Source organism: Manis javanica, chromosome 1 (genome assembly GCF_040802235.1).
Source record: "Manis javanica isolate MJ-LG chromosome 1, MJ_LKY, whole genome shotgun sequence".
NCBI classification, from domain to species: domain Eukaryota; kingdom Metazoa; phylum Chordata; class Mammalia; order Pholidota; family Manidae; genus Manis; species Manis javanica.
In genome coordinates, this window is record NC_133156.1 from 219,872,301 (window position 1) to 219,888,628 (window position 16,328).

The window sequence follows — 16,328 nt, forward strand, 5'->3', positions numbered from 1 at the left end:
TCTGCTGTCCCCTCCCTGCACCATGACCTTCCATCCCTGACCCCATTCCCAGACCGCCTCTTTTCACCCCTGCCCTCCTCACACCCTAGCGTGACCCACCTTTGTCCCACCTGTTCCTTCCTTACAGCCTCTGGAATCTGGAGCGCTTGGAGAAGGGTTGGCAGCATTGCCTCTTGGGTGGACAGAGGCAGCTTTGCATGTTTACATCTGATTCGACATCTGATTAAGTCTTTCCTGATTGTTATGAATGTTCCTGACTCAAAATATGTGCAATTCCCAGTGTCAATCAAATTCTTTTAAGCAGCAGCTGCCACTGTCGTTGCCTTGGAGAGCACTTTAGAAACTCTTCTATTTAGAAACCATCCAGCCCCAGCTTGCATCATGCCATCCACGCTAAGAGGCCTTGTAGCTGGTTAAGAACTTTGTAGTTCTAATCTCTCAGTAATAAAGAAGGAAGGCAGAGAAAGGGCAGAACAGCAGAGAGGAGAGGGAGGGGAAATGAGCAACTTCCCTGGAAGGGCCTATTTAGGGGACAACAAGGATTTTCTCCTTCATCCCCATGCTCAGTAGGTGCACACATGTAATTTACTCACCTGGGCACTGCAGGCCCTCCAGGAAGGCACACACCTGATGCAGCTCAGCATGAAATCAGTGCTGGCCTGGCCCCTGGGCCTGTGGGTGACAGGGTAGAGGATGGTGACCCAAAGTGGATAATCGGAAAGGTGCACCGTGGGCCCTTACCTGCTGCTCTTTGCCCAGGAACATGATTTTTTCTAGTGACCTTCTCCAGGTAGCTCTAAGTGCCTGTTCTCTTGCTACCTATGAGCAACATCTTCCTACCCCTGGCCCTGCTGTAAGACAGCAGCATGAGGGCCCGTTTGCCAGCTGAGAATCCAGCCCTGGCTGTGCTCGATGTTACACCAGCTCAAACTGGGAACTCATTTATGGACCATGCCCCCCCAAACCCTGTGGGATCTGGGGAAACCATGGCTGTGATTGTGCCAAGGCTCGTGGAGAAACCCGATGCTGGTGTGTGCAACACCAGTGCCCCCCACCATTGTTACCTCCCTCTAACACCTCCCACCGGAGCCAGAGGGGCCCTGTTCTGCTCTGCTTGTCTCTCACCCCCTCTCCTCACTGCTGCCCATGCCCACATCCACATCTTGAGTGCTCTCCTTCCTCCAAAGGCAGCTGAAACACCACCTCCTCTGTGAGGTGCTCCCATCTCTCCAGCCTGGTGGAACGCTGGTCTCTGAACTCAGCATGTTATCTATACCACCCCTGTGCATTCCCCTCCTTCTGCCTTATTCTACCCTGATGCACACCCTTCCTCTCTCCACCAGATAGTAAGCAACTGAGATGCAGCATCCCCCATAGGCCTAAAATAGGGCCCAGTGCTCCATAGATGTGTGTGAACTGAAAATTGGTTCCATGGGTCATAATCAAGGTCACGATGGTCACCAAAGTCATAAAGAAAGATGCCACTCAGAGGCCTCTGCCTAAGTGCCAAGAGCTGGCTGGACAAGTCATGGGGTGGGGGTTCTTGTGGTGCTCATCCTGTGTGCCCAGAGTCCCAGGGCAGGGTTTGGGGTCCCCCACTGGGCACTCCTCTTTCTGCACCCACCCAACCACCAGCCCTCCATGCTGGTCTGTCCTACAAGGGGCACGTGGACCCCATCATGGGTAATGTGGCCTGAAGGGCATCTGTGGTGGGCCCTGTAGTTGTGACCTTCCAGGAAGGGTTAATTGTGAATGACCAGATTTCACAAGATTGGTGAAAGCATTGACAGATTTACTGAATAGTTCTGAATAATCGATCACAAATGTACTGTTTAGATAAAAGTTTGCTTTTGATTTCAAGTCTTTCCCCCACAGGATGTCGTCATTGTTCTCAAGCCAGGAATAACCAAGTCAGCCTCTAACCCTTCTACCTGTTGACGAGAGGTCATCCGCTCCTGGGCATGGCAGGCACTTCCAGCCCAGTGGCAGTTCACGCACTGACTGCATAAAGCTTTGCTGCCCTCACTGCAAACGTGGATGGCTCTCCTTTTCCCTGCATGTTTCTTTCCATCCTGCCTCCACTCGCCTTCTGCTCCCTGTCCTCCTGCGCACTCTCTGTCCGGCCCCCCCTACACTGCCAGTCTCCACTCCTGCCGACACTCCCGTTTTCTGCTCTTGCTACCCCATGCTGCCGACACTGTCGTTTCTCTCCCCCTCCTTTTTCCTAACAATTTTGTCGAGCTATAACTGAAATACTATGAAGTTCACCTGCTCTAGGGGTACATGCCAATGACTTCTAGCCAATTTGTAGAATTGTGCGAGCACCACATCCAACTGTCGAGTATCTCCATCCCACCTAGAAAGAGCCCTGATGCTGGTTTACAGTCAATTCTGTTCCCACTCCCAGCTCCAGGCAGCCACTGATCTGCTTTCTATCTCTACAGATTTACCTATTTTAGACATTTTGTTAAAATGGGATCACTTAGATGAATGAAATCATGAGGTCTTTACCTTGTTGTCTGGCTTCTTAGCACAATGTTTGTGAGGTCCATCCATATCAGAACCTGTCTCCTGGTCCTTTCTTGCTTACTGGGAAGTAGTATTCAGCTGTATGAACATCCCACATGCAGCTTATCCAGTCTTCAGTTGATGGGCGTGGATTCCCTGTCTTAAGGGTATTTTAACATCCATATCAGAGACCATGCACTCTTCTGTAGGACATTCTGGATTGACTTTCTGAGAGGTGGGAAGGGTTTTTAAAGTTCTTGGGAAACTCACTTTACAGCAGGAAAGGCTGGTTGACTAACAGCCATTCAGGGGGATGACTTCCCAGGGAGCAAGCGAACCCAAAGTGTTTTCTGTTTATCCAGCTTTAAAGCCTTCCTGGCCACAGTGCAAGGACCTGATCATCCAAGGCGGTGAAGGAGGTAGAAAGCAATAATCTCTCAACACTACAGCCCACTCTGTGTTGGTTACAAATACCCCCAGGGGTCAGGGTCAAATCATTTAGTGTTTGACAACCAGTCAGGCATTTCACAGACCAATGCCAAGGAACTGATGTGGGACAAGACCCCAGACCCTTGAAACCTCCACTGTGTGAGGGGTTAACCTTCTGGCTGCTAGAAAATGGGGAAAACCAGGGGACAGCAGGGAAGGAGCTCAGCTGCCTGAGGCAACAAGCAGGGGCTGCTCAGGGGCCAGCTGCTCCTATCAGTTACTACTCAAGCATTTCAGTATTTTAATAATGACTGCAACTCCACTGGGGAGCACCAGCTGGTCAGCAAGTCTGCTCATTTCCGCCCACCCTGCATGCCCAGAAACTGAAAGAGCTCTCCTCAGAGTTTGAGGGAGCCCTGGACACAAGCCCCAAACTCCAAAGTGGACCACCATACGGAACAATCCTTCAGAGGGGGAAGTCCTGTGCTGGAGAAGTCAGGGGAGACTTTGACTGCTCCCTACTGGCCAGTGCTCTGAAATTAGGGAAGGCTGATAAAATGACAGTCATGAGGCAGGCAGAAGTACACACTGCTGGGTGCTGAATCCTAAGACATGACCAACCCAGGCTGTTCCTTACACACATTCCTCTTAAAACACATACAGGTTCTGGCTGCAGATTGTCGCATGGTGGGGACAAGGATCCAGGGCCATTGTGGCTTTTGACAACATCTCCATCAGCCTGGACTGCTACCTCACCAGTGAGTCCACCCTGTCCTTGGCACCTGTCCCCAGCCCAGACTGCTCTGTGCCTCACTATCCCTCCTTAATCCAAGCCCTGTTGTCTCTCCCACCCTCCCCTGGGCATACGCACCTCTCTCCCTTAAACTGAGCCTCATTTAACTCAGCCCATGGCATCTTCTCTATTCTAGTCAGTGGGGAGGACAAGATGCCACAGAATACAGCACCCAAGTCAAGAAATCTGTTTGAGAGAAACTCAAACAAGGAGCTGAAGCCCTGGGAAAATACACCAAGAGAGACCCCGATCTTTGACCCTACAGGTAAGGATTCAACTTAACAAATTTCAGCAAAGTAAATTTTTGTCACAAAGGATGGGAGAAAGGTATGTGCTGTGATTGGGGTGGAGAGCTGCATTTTTTAAATTTTATTATTAAAGAATAAAATAGTCAACCTTTAAGAGGAGACATCATCTACACCCTGGCTTGTCTGAGCAAAAGTAGCTTCTGGAAGTTGGGCAAAGGAGCTGCTGTTCTCCATGCCTGAGGAATACCCAGACCCCGGTACAGAGAAGCGAGCTGGTCTCCTTGTCTCAGCTCAGTGCCTTGAAACCACTCGTCACTGACTGAGCAAAGCAGACCTCTGTCAGAGTTCTCAGAAAGAGGGTTGGACCAAAGCCAAGAACAAGGTTGTCTATTGCACAAGGCTGTCCAGCCCATCACAGGTAAAGCCCCCAAAGCTTCCAATTCAACACATTTTCCCAAAGCTTGGCTCCCCTCTAATGCTGTTCACCTTAGCATCCCCGAGGCCGAACGGCTCCTCATGGAGGCTCTTGCTTCAAACATAGGCTTTTTCTACCTCTCTTCTTAAACCATGTGTTTGCATCAGGAGGAAATTTCTCATAATCAGTTTCCAAACCGATATGATATTCCTCACCAATTATTAAATCTGTGAGCCTAGCGCCAGAGAAGCTGCTGAAGGCCACCAGGACCCTACCAGCTGGTCAAGGGCTTCCTCCAGATGGGGGCTGGTGCCTGGGTTTATAAGGCTTCTTCAAACATGAGTAATCTGAAGAAGCAGGCCTATACAGCTCACCCACACTCTTTTTCCTGTACAAGAGCATTCTTTATTAAAATAACAGTACAAAAGTGATAAATCTCTAATTTCTACTTATAACACGAAGTCCTTGTTTAGTGCAAAGTTGGAAAAATGAAGCATATACCTTCACGCTAAATTCATTGACTCTCAATTTATTAAGTAGATGTTAGCTTTGTTAGCCTTTGAAGAAATCCTTTCTTTTCCCTCCCCTGAAAAGCTGCCTCAGGACTAGGTCTCATCGCTTCCCAAATCCTGCCTGGCCTAATCCAGCTGCCAAAGCAGGGGAAAGAGAAAAAAAATGGGAAAAGCTTTTCCCATCACTTCTCCCCTTTCCTCTCTCTCACTTTTAACTAAACTCTCAAAAAACCCTTTTCATTTTCACACACACACAGCAATCTGGCTCCCAAACTGTGATCTCTATTCCCCCACACTGCTTGTGGTTCATGAAAATGCCTAACGTGATGGAGGCAGCCTTCCGTTCATCTCTCCACACCCCTTCGTCCACCCACCCCCAAGATTCATCTCCATCATTTCCCGGCCCTTGGTCAACCACTGCCACCCTGTGATGGATTGAGGACCTGCTAAGCAGACACGGCAGCAAGCCCCACCCCGCGCAGCCACCAGCACTGATGACATGAGCAGGGGCGCCAGAAACACTGACTGACTGGTAGGCGCTTGATGCTTGAGCTCAGTGCTCAGATGTCAGCAGCCAGCCCCCCTACAGCCAGCATTTAGGAAACAGCAGTCCACCCTGCCTGACTCCTGGGTTTATTGCCATGTAACTCCCACTGTCCCTAAAAGGCTGAGCAATAAGGGCTTGCCCAATAGCCACTCAGACTAATGAAGTGGCTCAAAAACAGCAATGCTCCCCCACCACCTCTGAACAAAATTAAAAGCAAGTGCATGCCTGAGAGGCTGGAGATAACAATGGCTGGAACATGGGCTTCCTCTACCGGCCACCCCCAGCCTCAGAGTAGCAGCGATGGGCACGTGGCTGTGGGTCAGCTGTGGGTCTCTCTCCTGACTGCCTTCTGGAGTGACCACAACTGCTCATCGGGAGCAGCTCAGGGAGGGAGAAGCTGAGGCGAGCTCCCAACGCCCTTTTCCCCACTGGGCTCCAGCCGCAGCAGGCATCTCTCCCCTAGCCTAACACACCTCCCTGCCTCACCTTGCGGCAGACCTCTGGCCGTGTATGGTGGGGTGTGTCTGTCCTCATCAGAAGGATTGATGTGGGGAGGAGGGGGCAAGGCCTCCTTTCCCCACTGCCCACAGGACAGCGTCCACCAAGCCCCCTGAAGTCAGGGCACAGCCCACAGGCAGGGAGAACAGGCCACACGCCAGGTCCGTGCTGAGGCCCACCCTCTCGACTGTGATCTGGACCCACCCACAGTTCTCACGCACTTCCTGTGGGGCTGGTTCTGTGCTCAGAGATGCTGGCCGGAACAAGGCCCGGGGCAGGAGCTCAAGGACTCAGTCTAGAGGAGAAGCACCCAGGCAGACAGACGGTCAAGGCAGGGCAGGAGCGGCAGCGACAGACATGCGTGCGGAGGAGGGCTCCCAGAAAGGCCCAGGTCAGGGCCACAGCACGCAGGAATGATCACTGCCTGCGTAGCCACACCCGCGGGAGATACTTGCTCTTGTGGAGCTTCTGGTCCAAGGGAGGGGTGGCCTGTGAACCAACTGGCAGGTCAAGGCCTGCAAGGTGAGGCTGAACCCAACTCAGGGCTTCTAGCTGGGCGGGCCCCAGGAGAAGGGGTGCCAGGACAGGGCAGAAGAGGAGCGGCCAGTGAGCACCTGCCCCGGGCTGGGGCAGTTCCCCCTGCTCACCTGGTCCTCGCTCCGGCCCAGGGACAGCCCCTGAGATGAACATGGCCCGGGAGAATAGCCGACAGCTGGTTGGCAGGGAGTGGGGCCAGAACGTGACCCCAAAGTCCATGTTCTTTCAGCTGAGCTACTTCTAGGTATCTGAGTCCAATCAGAGATAAACGCTGAAAATGGAAGAGCAGGGAGGGTGTCCCAGAAAAGAGCCTCTGCATGACCAGTAAACAAATTCACTCCCAGCCCTCCAGCTAAGGATGCAGGAGACAAGGTGATCATATTCTTCCCAAAGTTCAACGCTGTCCACTCCTGCTGGGGTGGAACAAGGGCGCCCGGTGGCATTTCAGCTCTCTTCCTGGCAGGCAGTAAAGCAACTCCCAGAACCGCAAAGGCCGCACTGAGTCTTTTGAAAACGGTCACTCACAAGGCTTCCACTTTTCCTGAAACACACCTCCCATCTCCCGAGCCAGCCTCCCCCCCACTGACGAAGGCCTCACCCTCTGCTCTGGGTCTAGGGGGTCCCCTCAAGCCTCAGCTGCAGGCCAAGCTCACACACTGGAGCACCCGGCAGGGAACAGCCTGCACAGGTGCTTCATGATGCATTCCCGGAAGCCTGAGTCACTGCAGCTAATCAGATGAAGAGACTGAGAGAGAAAACGGGGCAAGTATTAAGTCTGGGGAAATTGCATTTGTCAGCTTTGCACCTACAATTACACCGATCAAGCGGTCAGGTGATGCAATGGCAGGGCTGCAGAGCTCTCCACTCCTCTCACATTCTCTCTCCACCTCTCAGTCACCCCACCTCAGGCAGTAATGAACATTAAGGGTGAGAGCCACACCCCCCGAAAGCCCAGGAAATGACAGGCAGGACCCCCAGGGCCCAGTGACCCTGCCTCAGCTCCCTGAGCCCACAGGGTGTGTAGGGAGATGGGAGGGAACGAGCTCAGGTTATGTGAGAACCAGCCCAACCCACAAGTGTCTGTAACTCCTGGAGCCCTGGTATCAAACCACAGTCTTGCTTCTGAGATGGTTGGCTGACCATTTCTTGAGTGCATGTCTCTTGCCAAAGGATGGAGAGATTATTAAAAATTTGTATGATCTTAAAAACAGCACAGCACCAGCAGTCAGAACCCCTGTGCACTGCCCTGGGGGTGTCCTGGGGTGGGTCCCTCCTCCTTATGGCCTTCTATTCCTCACCTGATGTCTGGGGCATGTCAGTGAGCCCACAGGTAATGGAGCTCATGTGAGACGCGCTAATGTGAACACAGGGGAAGGCAAGAACACTGCTACCTTTACAAGTCAAGGATGGCAGCAGTCTCCAGGTCCCTCTCCATCCCCAGCTCCATGGTTCTAAGGGCTGATGGGATATGGTATAGTGGAGCCAGAGCTTTCCTTGACCCATCTCTCTAATTAACCCAGGGCACTGCTGATGTGCCCAGAAGCAAGGATGACAGACTATCCATTTCAGCACATGCTCCTATGATTCAAGAACAGATGCCAATTTCAGTGAGAAAATTTTATGTGTTTCATATAAATTGATCGGGTCTATTTCTGCTAACTGCAGTATCCATTCACCACAGAACAACTATTAGAGTTAATAGAATTTGTAGCTAGAGCCATTATGTTCCAAGCACTTCAGGGGATGATGACATTGCTGGAAGCCAGGCTTCATGGGGCCCAGCACGCCTTGCTCAGACCCTATCTTCTCACTCACTGGAGTCTTTGTGTCCATCAGAGCCTCTGCAGTCAGGCCTGCAGGCCCAGCCAAGCTCACTGCAGCAGCCAACCAAGTAGTGAGGATTCACCCAGTTCCTAGATAAGTAAATGCACTCTAATCCAATTCCCCAAAATCCCATCATCTTATCCCCTGTTGACATCACAGACAACCCAGTGCCAGCCTGGGGAGAGAGAGAAAGCGGGATTCCTCTTTTAGCTACAGCTCTTTACTGTGTGCCATTTTGGAGGCAGGAGGCCCCAAGACCTTGAGAGGACAGGCAACCAGGCAGGAGCCCCACTCACTCTGCGGGAACTCATATTGGACTCTTGGGTTCATTGCATCATTAGCAGTTTTCCCCAGAAATGCCCAGTGACAGAATGTGGGACTTCCTGAGGGCAGCAGTGGGCAAGTCTGCCATCGGGGACCCAGATCTAGCCCAGGGTTTCTCCAAACATAGGTAAAAATGCAGATTCCTGGGCCCTGCAGACCTGTGGAATCTGAATGCCTGGGGCTGGTAGGTCAAACTGCATCTTCAGCACACTTTCAATCAAAGCTTGATTTGAAACAAAGTTTAAGAACCCCGGACAGCAGCCTGACCACCTCAGTTCAGATGAGGAGCCTGGGCCTCGGGACAGTAAGGAGGCAGGCAGAGCCCCCCAGCGCCCTTGTAAGGTCTCATCTCAGACAGCAGAGGCCTTGCACTGTGCTGCTTCCTCTTTCCACAGCACTGATCGCCACCAGTCTCTGAGCATTGCTGTGTGCCACGAACTGTGCTGGGCTCTTGCCTATGTATTATCTCACTCACTGCTATCATGATGTTTTCCCCCTTTTTATAGGCAAGGAAACTGGGCCCACAAGAGGTTAAGTAGCTTGCCCTAAGTTACATAATTTGTGTAAAAGACTGAAGAACATGTTTTTTAATCAAGTAAAAAGAGTTAAGTTTTCTAAGCCAAATGATCATTTCCAAACAATAACATTTGGAAGAGCAAAGTTGTAAGAAAGAAATCTTCAACGAATTCCACTGTTGAATAGGTCTCTAGGGGAATCTCTCATCTCTGAGAAGCCCCGTTTCTAATGCCGGGTTTTGCTTAAGCGGAGCCCATCTACATCTCACTGATACTCAAAACAGCAAGCTAGGCCCTCAGTGCCCCACACATAGTTAAGAAAGCTGATAATTGTCACTAATTGGAGTCCCTCTGTGCAACCCAGCCTTTATTGGTGTGCATGGAAAGTACTTTGTCAGCACCCATTCAATCTGGGGGCAGCTACTCTTTAAAAGCTGGGCAGCCATGGGGCCATAGATAATATCTTTGGAGGCTGATTGGGCCCTGGACATTTCCCTTCTCCGCTGGCCTGCTATTTAACCAAGTGCTGTGTGTTCTTTCTCACTTTACTAATTTTAGATCATCACCTATTTATAGCAAGAAAACTAGTGATGACGCATGAAGCGCCAGGCTTAACAAGGCTCATGAGGCCCCATTCACACCAGCAGGTTCAGCGCCCTCAAATTAGGATGTCACTCTTCATCTGGGTGCGTCTCCCTTCCCTGGGAGCTGGCACGACTGTGCTCCAGGAAGAGAGGTGGTGTGGAACTAATTTGTGATTCATGATCCCCATTACTGACGTTAACAAGTCTCTTCCCATGCAAGAGGCTTTGCAGGCTGGAGAGCCAGTCAGCATCCCCAAGGGGTGGCTAATACTGAGGCCCAGGGACTGCCTGGTTGCCAAGGGAGGGAAAGCACTTCCACAGGGATCTGGTGACAGTGACAGGGTGAAACTGAAGGCTGGGTAGGAGGCCCCATCACCAGCAGCTGAGCTTCTGGGTAAATGTTCCACATTGGCAGGCTGTCTCCTTTCATCTGTACACCGGTCTACAGTTACTGAGCACATTCAGTGTCTTTCATTTGATCCTTACAGATCTCCCAGGTCCCGTGAGGACACACATCACAGTCAACAAGCAATATGACATGGTTTTTAAGAGCACAGACAACCTGTGCTCAAGTCCCAGCTGTGCCACTTACTTTAAACCACTCCTTCCTCCTCTCTCTGCCTTTGTTTCCCCACATGGAAAAAAACGGTGCTTATAGTGCTTACATCCAATAGATTTGATTAAAGGATCGCATGAGTGAATGTGTGTCAAGAGCTTAGAGAGGTGCTTGACATAAAGTGAGCTACATGAGCCACCGCTCTTTTCCCCAGTTTAGAATTAAGGAAACAGAATCAGAAAGGCTATGTGACCCCGTCCCCACCCTACCCCACCAATCAGCTGCAGAGCCATGGTCCAGACTCACGGCGGCTCCCTCCAAAGTCTTCCTGCTCTGACCCCACGCCGTTATGAACAGTCCCAAATACCACCCAGATGCCGACCACAGTAAGGGAGAAGCTCTTGCTTCCTCATCAGTCAATTTTCTCATTCCACGCAGGAGACCCAACTCAGCATTCAACACAGAAAACAAAGCATTGCCTTCTAGTCAATGTTTTCACAATACCTTGTGTCCCAATCCTGAAAAAAAATAAAGGTCACCTAGAGCTGAGCTGAATTTAACAAGCACGCACTGTGTGCCTGCTCTGTGCCAAGCCCTGTGCTGGGTGCCATGGGGCCTGCGCTGGGAACAAGCCAATGCAGCACTCTTGAAAAATGCACCACCCAAAGCTGGGTCCATAGAGCCTGATACGAAGCCCCTCTCATCTCAGCACAAGAGAGGTTCTGGTTCCTTTTCCCATTTCCAGTTCTGATCACACCTGTGACTAGAACAGGACCCCCAGTCTGCGTTGCTTTGCCCTTCCCTGGATGGTGAGAACGTCTTCATCAAGATTGGTGCTTACAAATTATACTGTACTCATCATTTTTTAAAAGAAATCCCATGTCCTTGGGAAAGTAAGAATCAATGCTGTTACCTCAGGACTGCCCCACCTTAGGCCCCACTGGAGAAATAGTATGGCAGCACCCAGCTCTGACTCCAGAATGCCTCATGACCCCGAGTCAGGCTGGGATTATGGCAGTGCTACAGACAAAATGCCTTGACATCACGCTGCGGCTCCTCAGCAACAGGAAGGACTCGTTGCCTTTCTCTCTCCTGGTTGGCCTGAGAAAACATGTTGTTTTTCCCCATTTGTTTTAGTGAAAGGTTACATACATGGGAGACAATAAATGATGCAGGAACTCCGGTCTCAGCATGCCTTGACTAAGATCATTTAGCTCCAACACTAGCAGAGCACAAAAGGCCCCTCCACCCATGCAAGTGCATCAAACACTTGTTTTTTGGAAAGACCGCTTTTTAATTGTCATCCTTCTCTGAGACTTGTTGGTCCCTCCTGCAAAACAAACCCTGCATCTCCTTGGAGCCTATGCAACTCTCTGCTTGTGGCAACAAAGTGTCCTGGTCCCGAACAGAGAGCTATTGTTTTTGTTTTTAATTCATCTGGGCCCAGAGCTTGACAGAGGAACTAGGAGTAGAAAGGCTGAAATGTTAACTCTAGATCATGGGCAGAGGCCTCCCCCACCCCTTGCTCCTCCTGCACCACCAAGAGAAGGAGCCCGAGGCGCAATCACCTTAGCCATCACCGAGTCAGGGTGGAACTGAAGGCTGCGTAGGAGGGGAGAGAGGACCCTGGAGGAACCCAGCCCAGCCAGTGCCTGCCATGCAGGGTGCTTACACTAAAGATAAAGAGGCCAAAGAAAGTACCTGCTGCTGGGCTCTGGGGTAGCTAGAGAGTTATCTATTGCTTCATAGCAAATGACTGTAAATGTAGTAGCTTAAAACAACACACATTTGTTATACCAGTTTCTGTGGGCCGGGAAACCAGGCACAGTTCGTCTGGGTCCTCTGCTTCATAGTTCCCCAGAAGGTTGCAGTCAAGGTGTTAGCAGGGCTGAGTCTCATCTGATAGCTTAACAGAGAAGGAGTCACTCCCAAACTCAAATGGTCATTGGCAGTTCGTGGAGAAACCAGTGAACATACACAGGTGTCAGTGGAGAGAAACAAAGTTGGCTAACAAGATCTAGCACAATGAAGTTCCAATCTTATGTGACATAATCATGAAAATGACAACCTGTCACTTTTGCCATATTCTATTGATTGGAAGCAACTGATAGGTCTCACCCATACTCTAAGGGAGGGAATTATGCAAGGGTGTGACTACCAGGTGGCAGAGATCATTGCGGGCCACCTAAGAGCCTACCTGCAGTGACTTTTCTGTGCCAGAAATCAACCAAATCACCAGTATGCTTTGGGAGATCCCTGTGGATTCTGATGGGCAGAATTTCTGGTAGTGATCTCAAGCCTATCTGTTCAACATTCCACAAATACTTAAATAGTCATAAAGCACCTACTGAGTGCCAGTCCACAGCAAGACAGTAAGTAGATTGGCAAAGAATCCTAGAGACCAAGGATCTAGCTGTGTGACTTCAGGAGCATTAGACATTCTGGACCCCAGTTTTTCCTTCATTCATAAAGAAGGAATAATAAACGCCTGCCACCCTTCTTTCTGAGCTGTGGCTATTCTAGTGAGCAAATGAGACCATTTCCAATAGGCTTTGAAAGGTTCAAGAGAATATACTAATATAATATATGGCTGTGATATTGTTGTTAACATTATTAAGATATATAATAGAAACAATTGAGCAACAACTCATGTGTTGCTGTCTATAATTTTTCAGTTATTTATAATCCTTTACTTACCCATCCTATGAGCTGTGCACTCCTCTTTTGTTTATATGTAAATGTGTGTTCTGGTATACTTTACCTCAAAATTTTTTGCATAAGTTTCAAGCAAATTCCATTTTCTGACCTCTTAAAGCTAGCCATCTTAAAAAGCAGGGAGGTCTATTTTCCATTTGGGGTCCTCTCATTCAATCAATTCCCCCAGCCCAGCTAACCATCAATTTGCAGGTGAAGCCCTCAAATTCCACTTGAGGGAAATAAATGACGTGTATGGAGGCAGAGAATTACCCCGAAAGACCCACTCATTGATGTGCATTGAAAACGGGATTTTGGTCTTTTTAAGTTTGTTGAGATCTCAGCCATAATGAGGACTCCAGAACTTTCTCCAGGAACAGTATTTCAAACAAATCCCAGGTCATTGAATCGAATAAACCTGACTTGGTTTTTATAGTGAATATTGACGGTGGCTTCATAATAACATGACAGCACATTTTTTCATTTAGTTATTATTTTTTAATTAAGTGAGTGACAGATCAAATGATCCTATTCCTGGATGAACATTAACAAGTAAGAAAAACAAGGCAGAATTTGGATTATCTGCCAACCTAACTGGAAAAGCAGAAAAAGTCACTGGGCCTCAGAATAACTACCTGAAAAAGAGGACTATTTCTGTTCCTTCAACCAGCTTCATGGCTTAGGTCCTCCTGACTAGTCCATTCAGTCTGTTAATGGCTTTTTGCCTCATGGCTGCTGCATCTCCAGCCACTGTGACTGCATTGCAGGCAGGAATAAGAGAAAAACGTCTTTTCTCTTTTCTAGCCCACTTATCTTACTTTGCCTTCTTTTTCTGGCCCACCATTTGGCCCTGCTTTCCTCTGTATACTTTCCTTTCTGCCTTCTCATGTGTCCTTGTGTCCAAGACCCAGACCCAGGAATCGGAACAGTTGTTCTTTCTAGGTCCAGATCACGTGGCCCACTGGGCTGCCTGCATGCCCATCTGCCCGTCTGTCAGAGACATTACAGTCACAAGGGCCTTGCAGGGATTTCAGTCTTCATGAGAGCCAAAGAGTAAGCAAAAACTCCTAAGAATGAAGCAGTGAGGGCTTCTGGCCTCCCACACTATTGCCTCTCTCAGGAGGCAGTGGACCTTACAACAGGAGGCAGCAAATCCTACTCACATAACCCAACGTTTTTCCTCCCCAGTCTACAGAAAAGAACAGATGAGGGCAGAAGTCAATGACTCTTCAGGCTGCACATGGCAGGGCTGGTTTTTGAACCACCATCACTTCCCACTTAGGCCTCAAAACCAAATCCATTATGTGTAACCCACAGATGGTGAGTCTACAGCACCCATCTCAGTATCATATACTTTATTAACACAACTCTGGCCTAAAGCCAATTTGGGAATAACTAAATTAGCCCCAAGGCCTCCCTTAACTTAATTTTTATAGCTCTGCTTGCAGGATAGTGTTTTTCCTGTGACCTTTCTCTTCTCTCATGTGTTACTGACTTTCCCTCAGGGAGCAGGGGGTGGCTGAAAACACAACACAGCAACCATCACAGAAGCCATTTTAAACTACCTCAGATTGCCTGGTGTCAGAGCTGTTTAGGATAATTCAGTCCTGAAAGCAGCTTTTATCTCAACAGCCCTGACTGGCTGCCCTCTTGATTGGGAGCTGGCTTGCTCAGAGGTTCCTCTCCATGAAGGGATGTCTGCCTCCCAGCAGAGAGGAACGTGGGCCTATTGTCTTTGTTCCCTGGGAGACCTCAGCATCTTTCAGACATCCTGCCTGTCTAGAGGAACTGTGTGAGGAGGGCAAAGGAGACAAAGATGTAAAAAAACGTCATGTATTGGAGTATCTCTAGCACAAAACACAGGGCTCCTGACTTACTATCAAAAAGAATAAGACAGAAATGACCAGAAAGCTTTGCATGAATGAATGTGTATGTATTCACATACATACACATTCATTCATGCAAATTCAGTCTGAGAAGCAAACTAGAACAATAGGGAAAATACACAAACTGAAAACTGTGTTGCAAAAAAGAAAAATTGTGGCATGTCCTTCCTCACATAGCCTCGGGTTTGCTCTGTAATCACAGGCCAATTGCTTAACTTTTCTACTTGATTGCCTATCTTAAGAGATGAAAGTAATTCTCCCCCCTTTCCATCTACTGACCTAACATGGTTTTTAAGGAGCTAAAGTTGATGGAGGATAAGATGCAACATAAATGTACTATAATTAAATACACTGAAATTGAAGGTCTAAAGATTCCTAGCCCTGTTCACTCAGAATCATAGTAACTTCCTTTCATCTGAGGTTACATTTCCACAACCTTCACCATCCACCAATATAAGTACCAAAATATAAATGCATGCCAAAACTATGAAATAAAGGCTTCCTGCAGCTAGCTGCCCTTCAGCCTGATACATAGAAAGATACAGGACCACTCTCACACCCTCACCCAACATTGTGTATAAGGAAGGATTAAATGTAGGAGGACATACTGAAGGACTAAGAAAACATATACCATAGGGGAGAGATAAGAAAGTGAATCAGTTTAAAATATTTACATCTGGAGCCATTTAGTGAAGGGAAAAATATCCCTAAACAATTGTCGAGTCTGGGTGGCACTATAAAGAAAAAGTTAAATTATACTTAGTGTGCTGTGTCCAAAAAAAAAAAAAGGCAGACCATGATGTAACAGCAGGTTCTAGGCCATGGTCATGGTCATTGGAGATGTCCCTGATGTGTAATCTGAAAAGCCCTGCGGCTCCAGGAGTAGAAACACAGGTGAGAGATGTGACCAGAAAGGTGGTATAAAGGAGCTAATCAGCAAATGACCTCAAATGATTCCTATGTTAACATTTTTCTTTCAAGGATTCTGGGAAGATGTCAGTAATTGTGGTAACAGCATAGTTTTTTTATCTCTCTGAATCTAAAACAGACCAATCATATATCAAAACAAAGCTCAGGCATATTTACAACAGAAATTTGATAAGGTATTCCCTTCAAACCTCAAAATACAAGTAGGTGAGGATGAAGTACCAACAACCCCAAGACCTGCATAGTACCAGCATCTGAATGAGAGAAGGAGAGGAAAACAACAGGCTGTCTCACAAACCTAGGGGACAGGAGAAACGAGCTGACAGATATCTGCTGGAAGTGACAGAAAGCCAAGCTGGGAGCACCTGCTGAAACTGGGAGAGGCTTTGCCCAGCCCAGTGGCATGTGAGTTCACAGAGCCCATGGTAAGACCTGAGGGACCTAGAGCAGCCTGACCTCCAAGCCTCCTTTCCAGGAAAGGGCCCTCACTGAGAGGAAATTGCTGGGGGTTAAGTTAATATTGAATAGGAT

The 16,328-nt window shown here is 48.8% G+C and overlaps 1 protein-coding gene across 1 annotated transcript in view; it reads left to right on the forward strand.

The window, feature by feature from the left end:
* The window catches only part of ALK (ALK receptor tyrosine kinase), a 650,534-nt gene that overhangs the window by 578,864 nt on the left and 55,342 nt on the right, over positions 1-16,328 (forward strand). The window contains exons 10-11 of the mRNA XM_073214828.1: positions 3,601-3,695; positions 3,867-3,995. Of these exons, the coding sequence (XP_073070929.1) occupies positions 3,601-3,695; positions 3,867-3,995 (224 nt within the window). The remainder of the gene's footprint in view (positions 1-3,600; positions 3,696-3,866; positions 3,996-16,328) is intronic.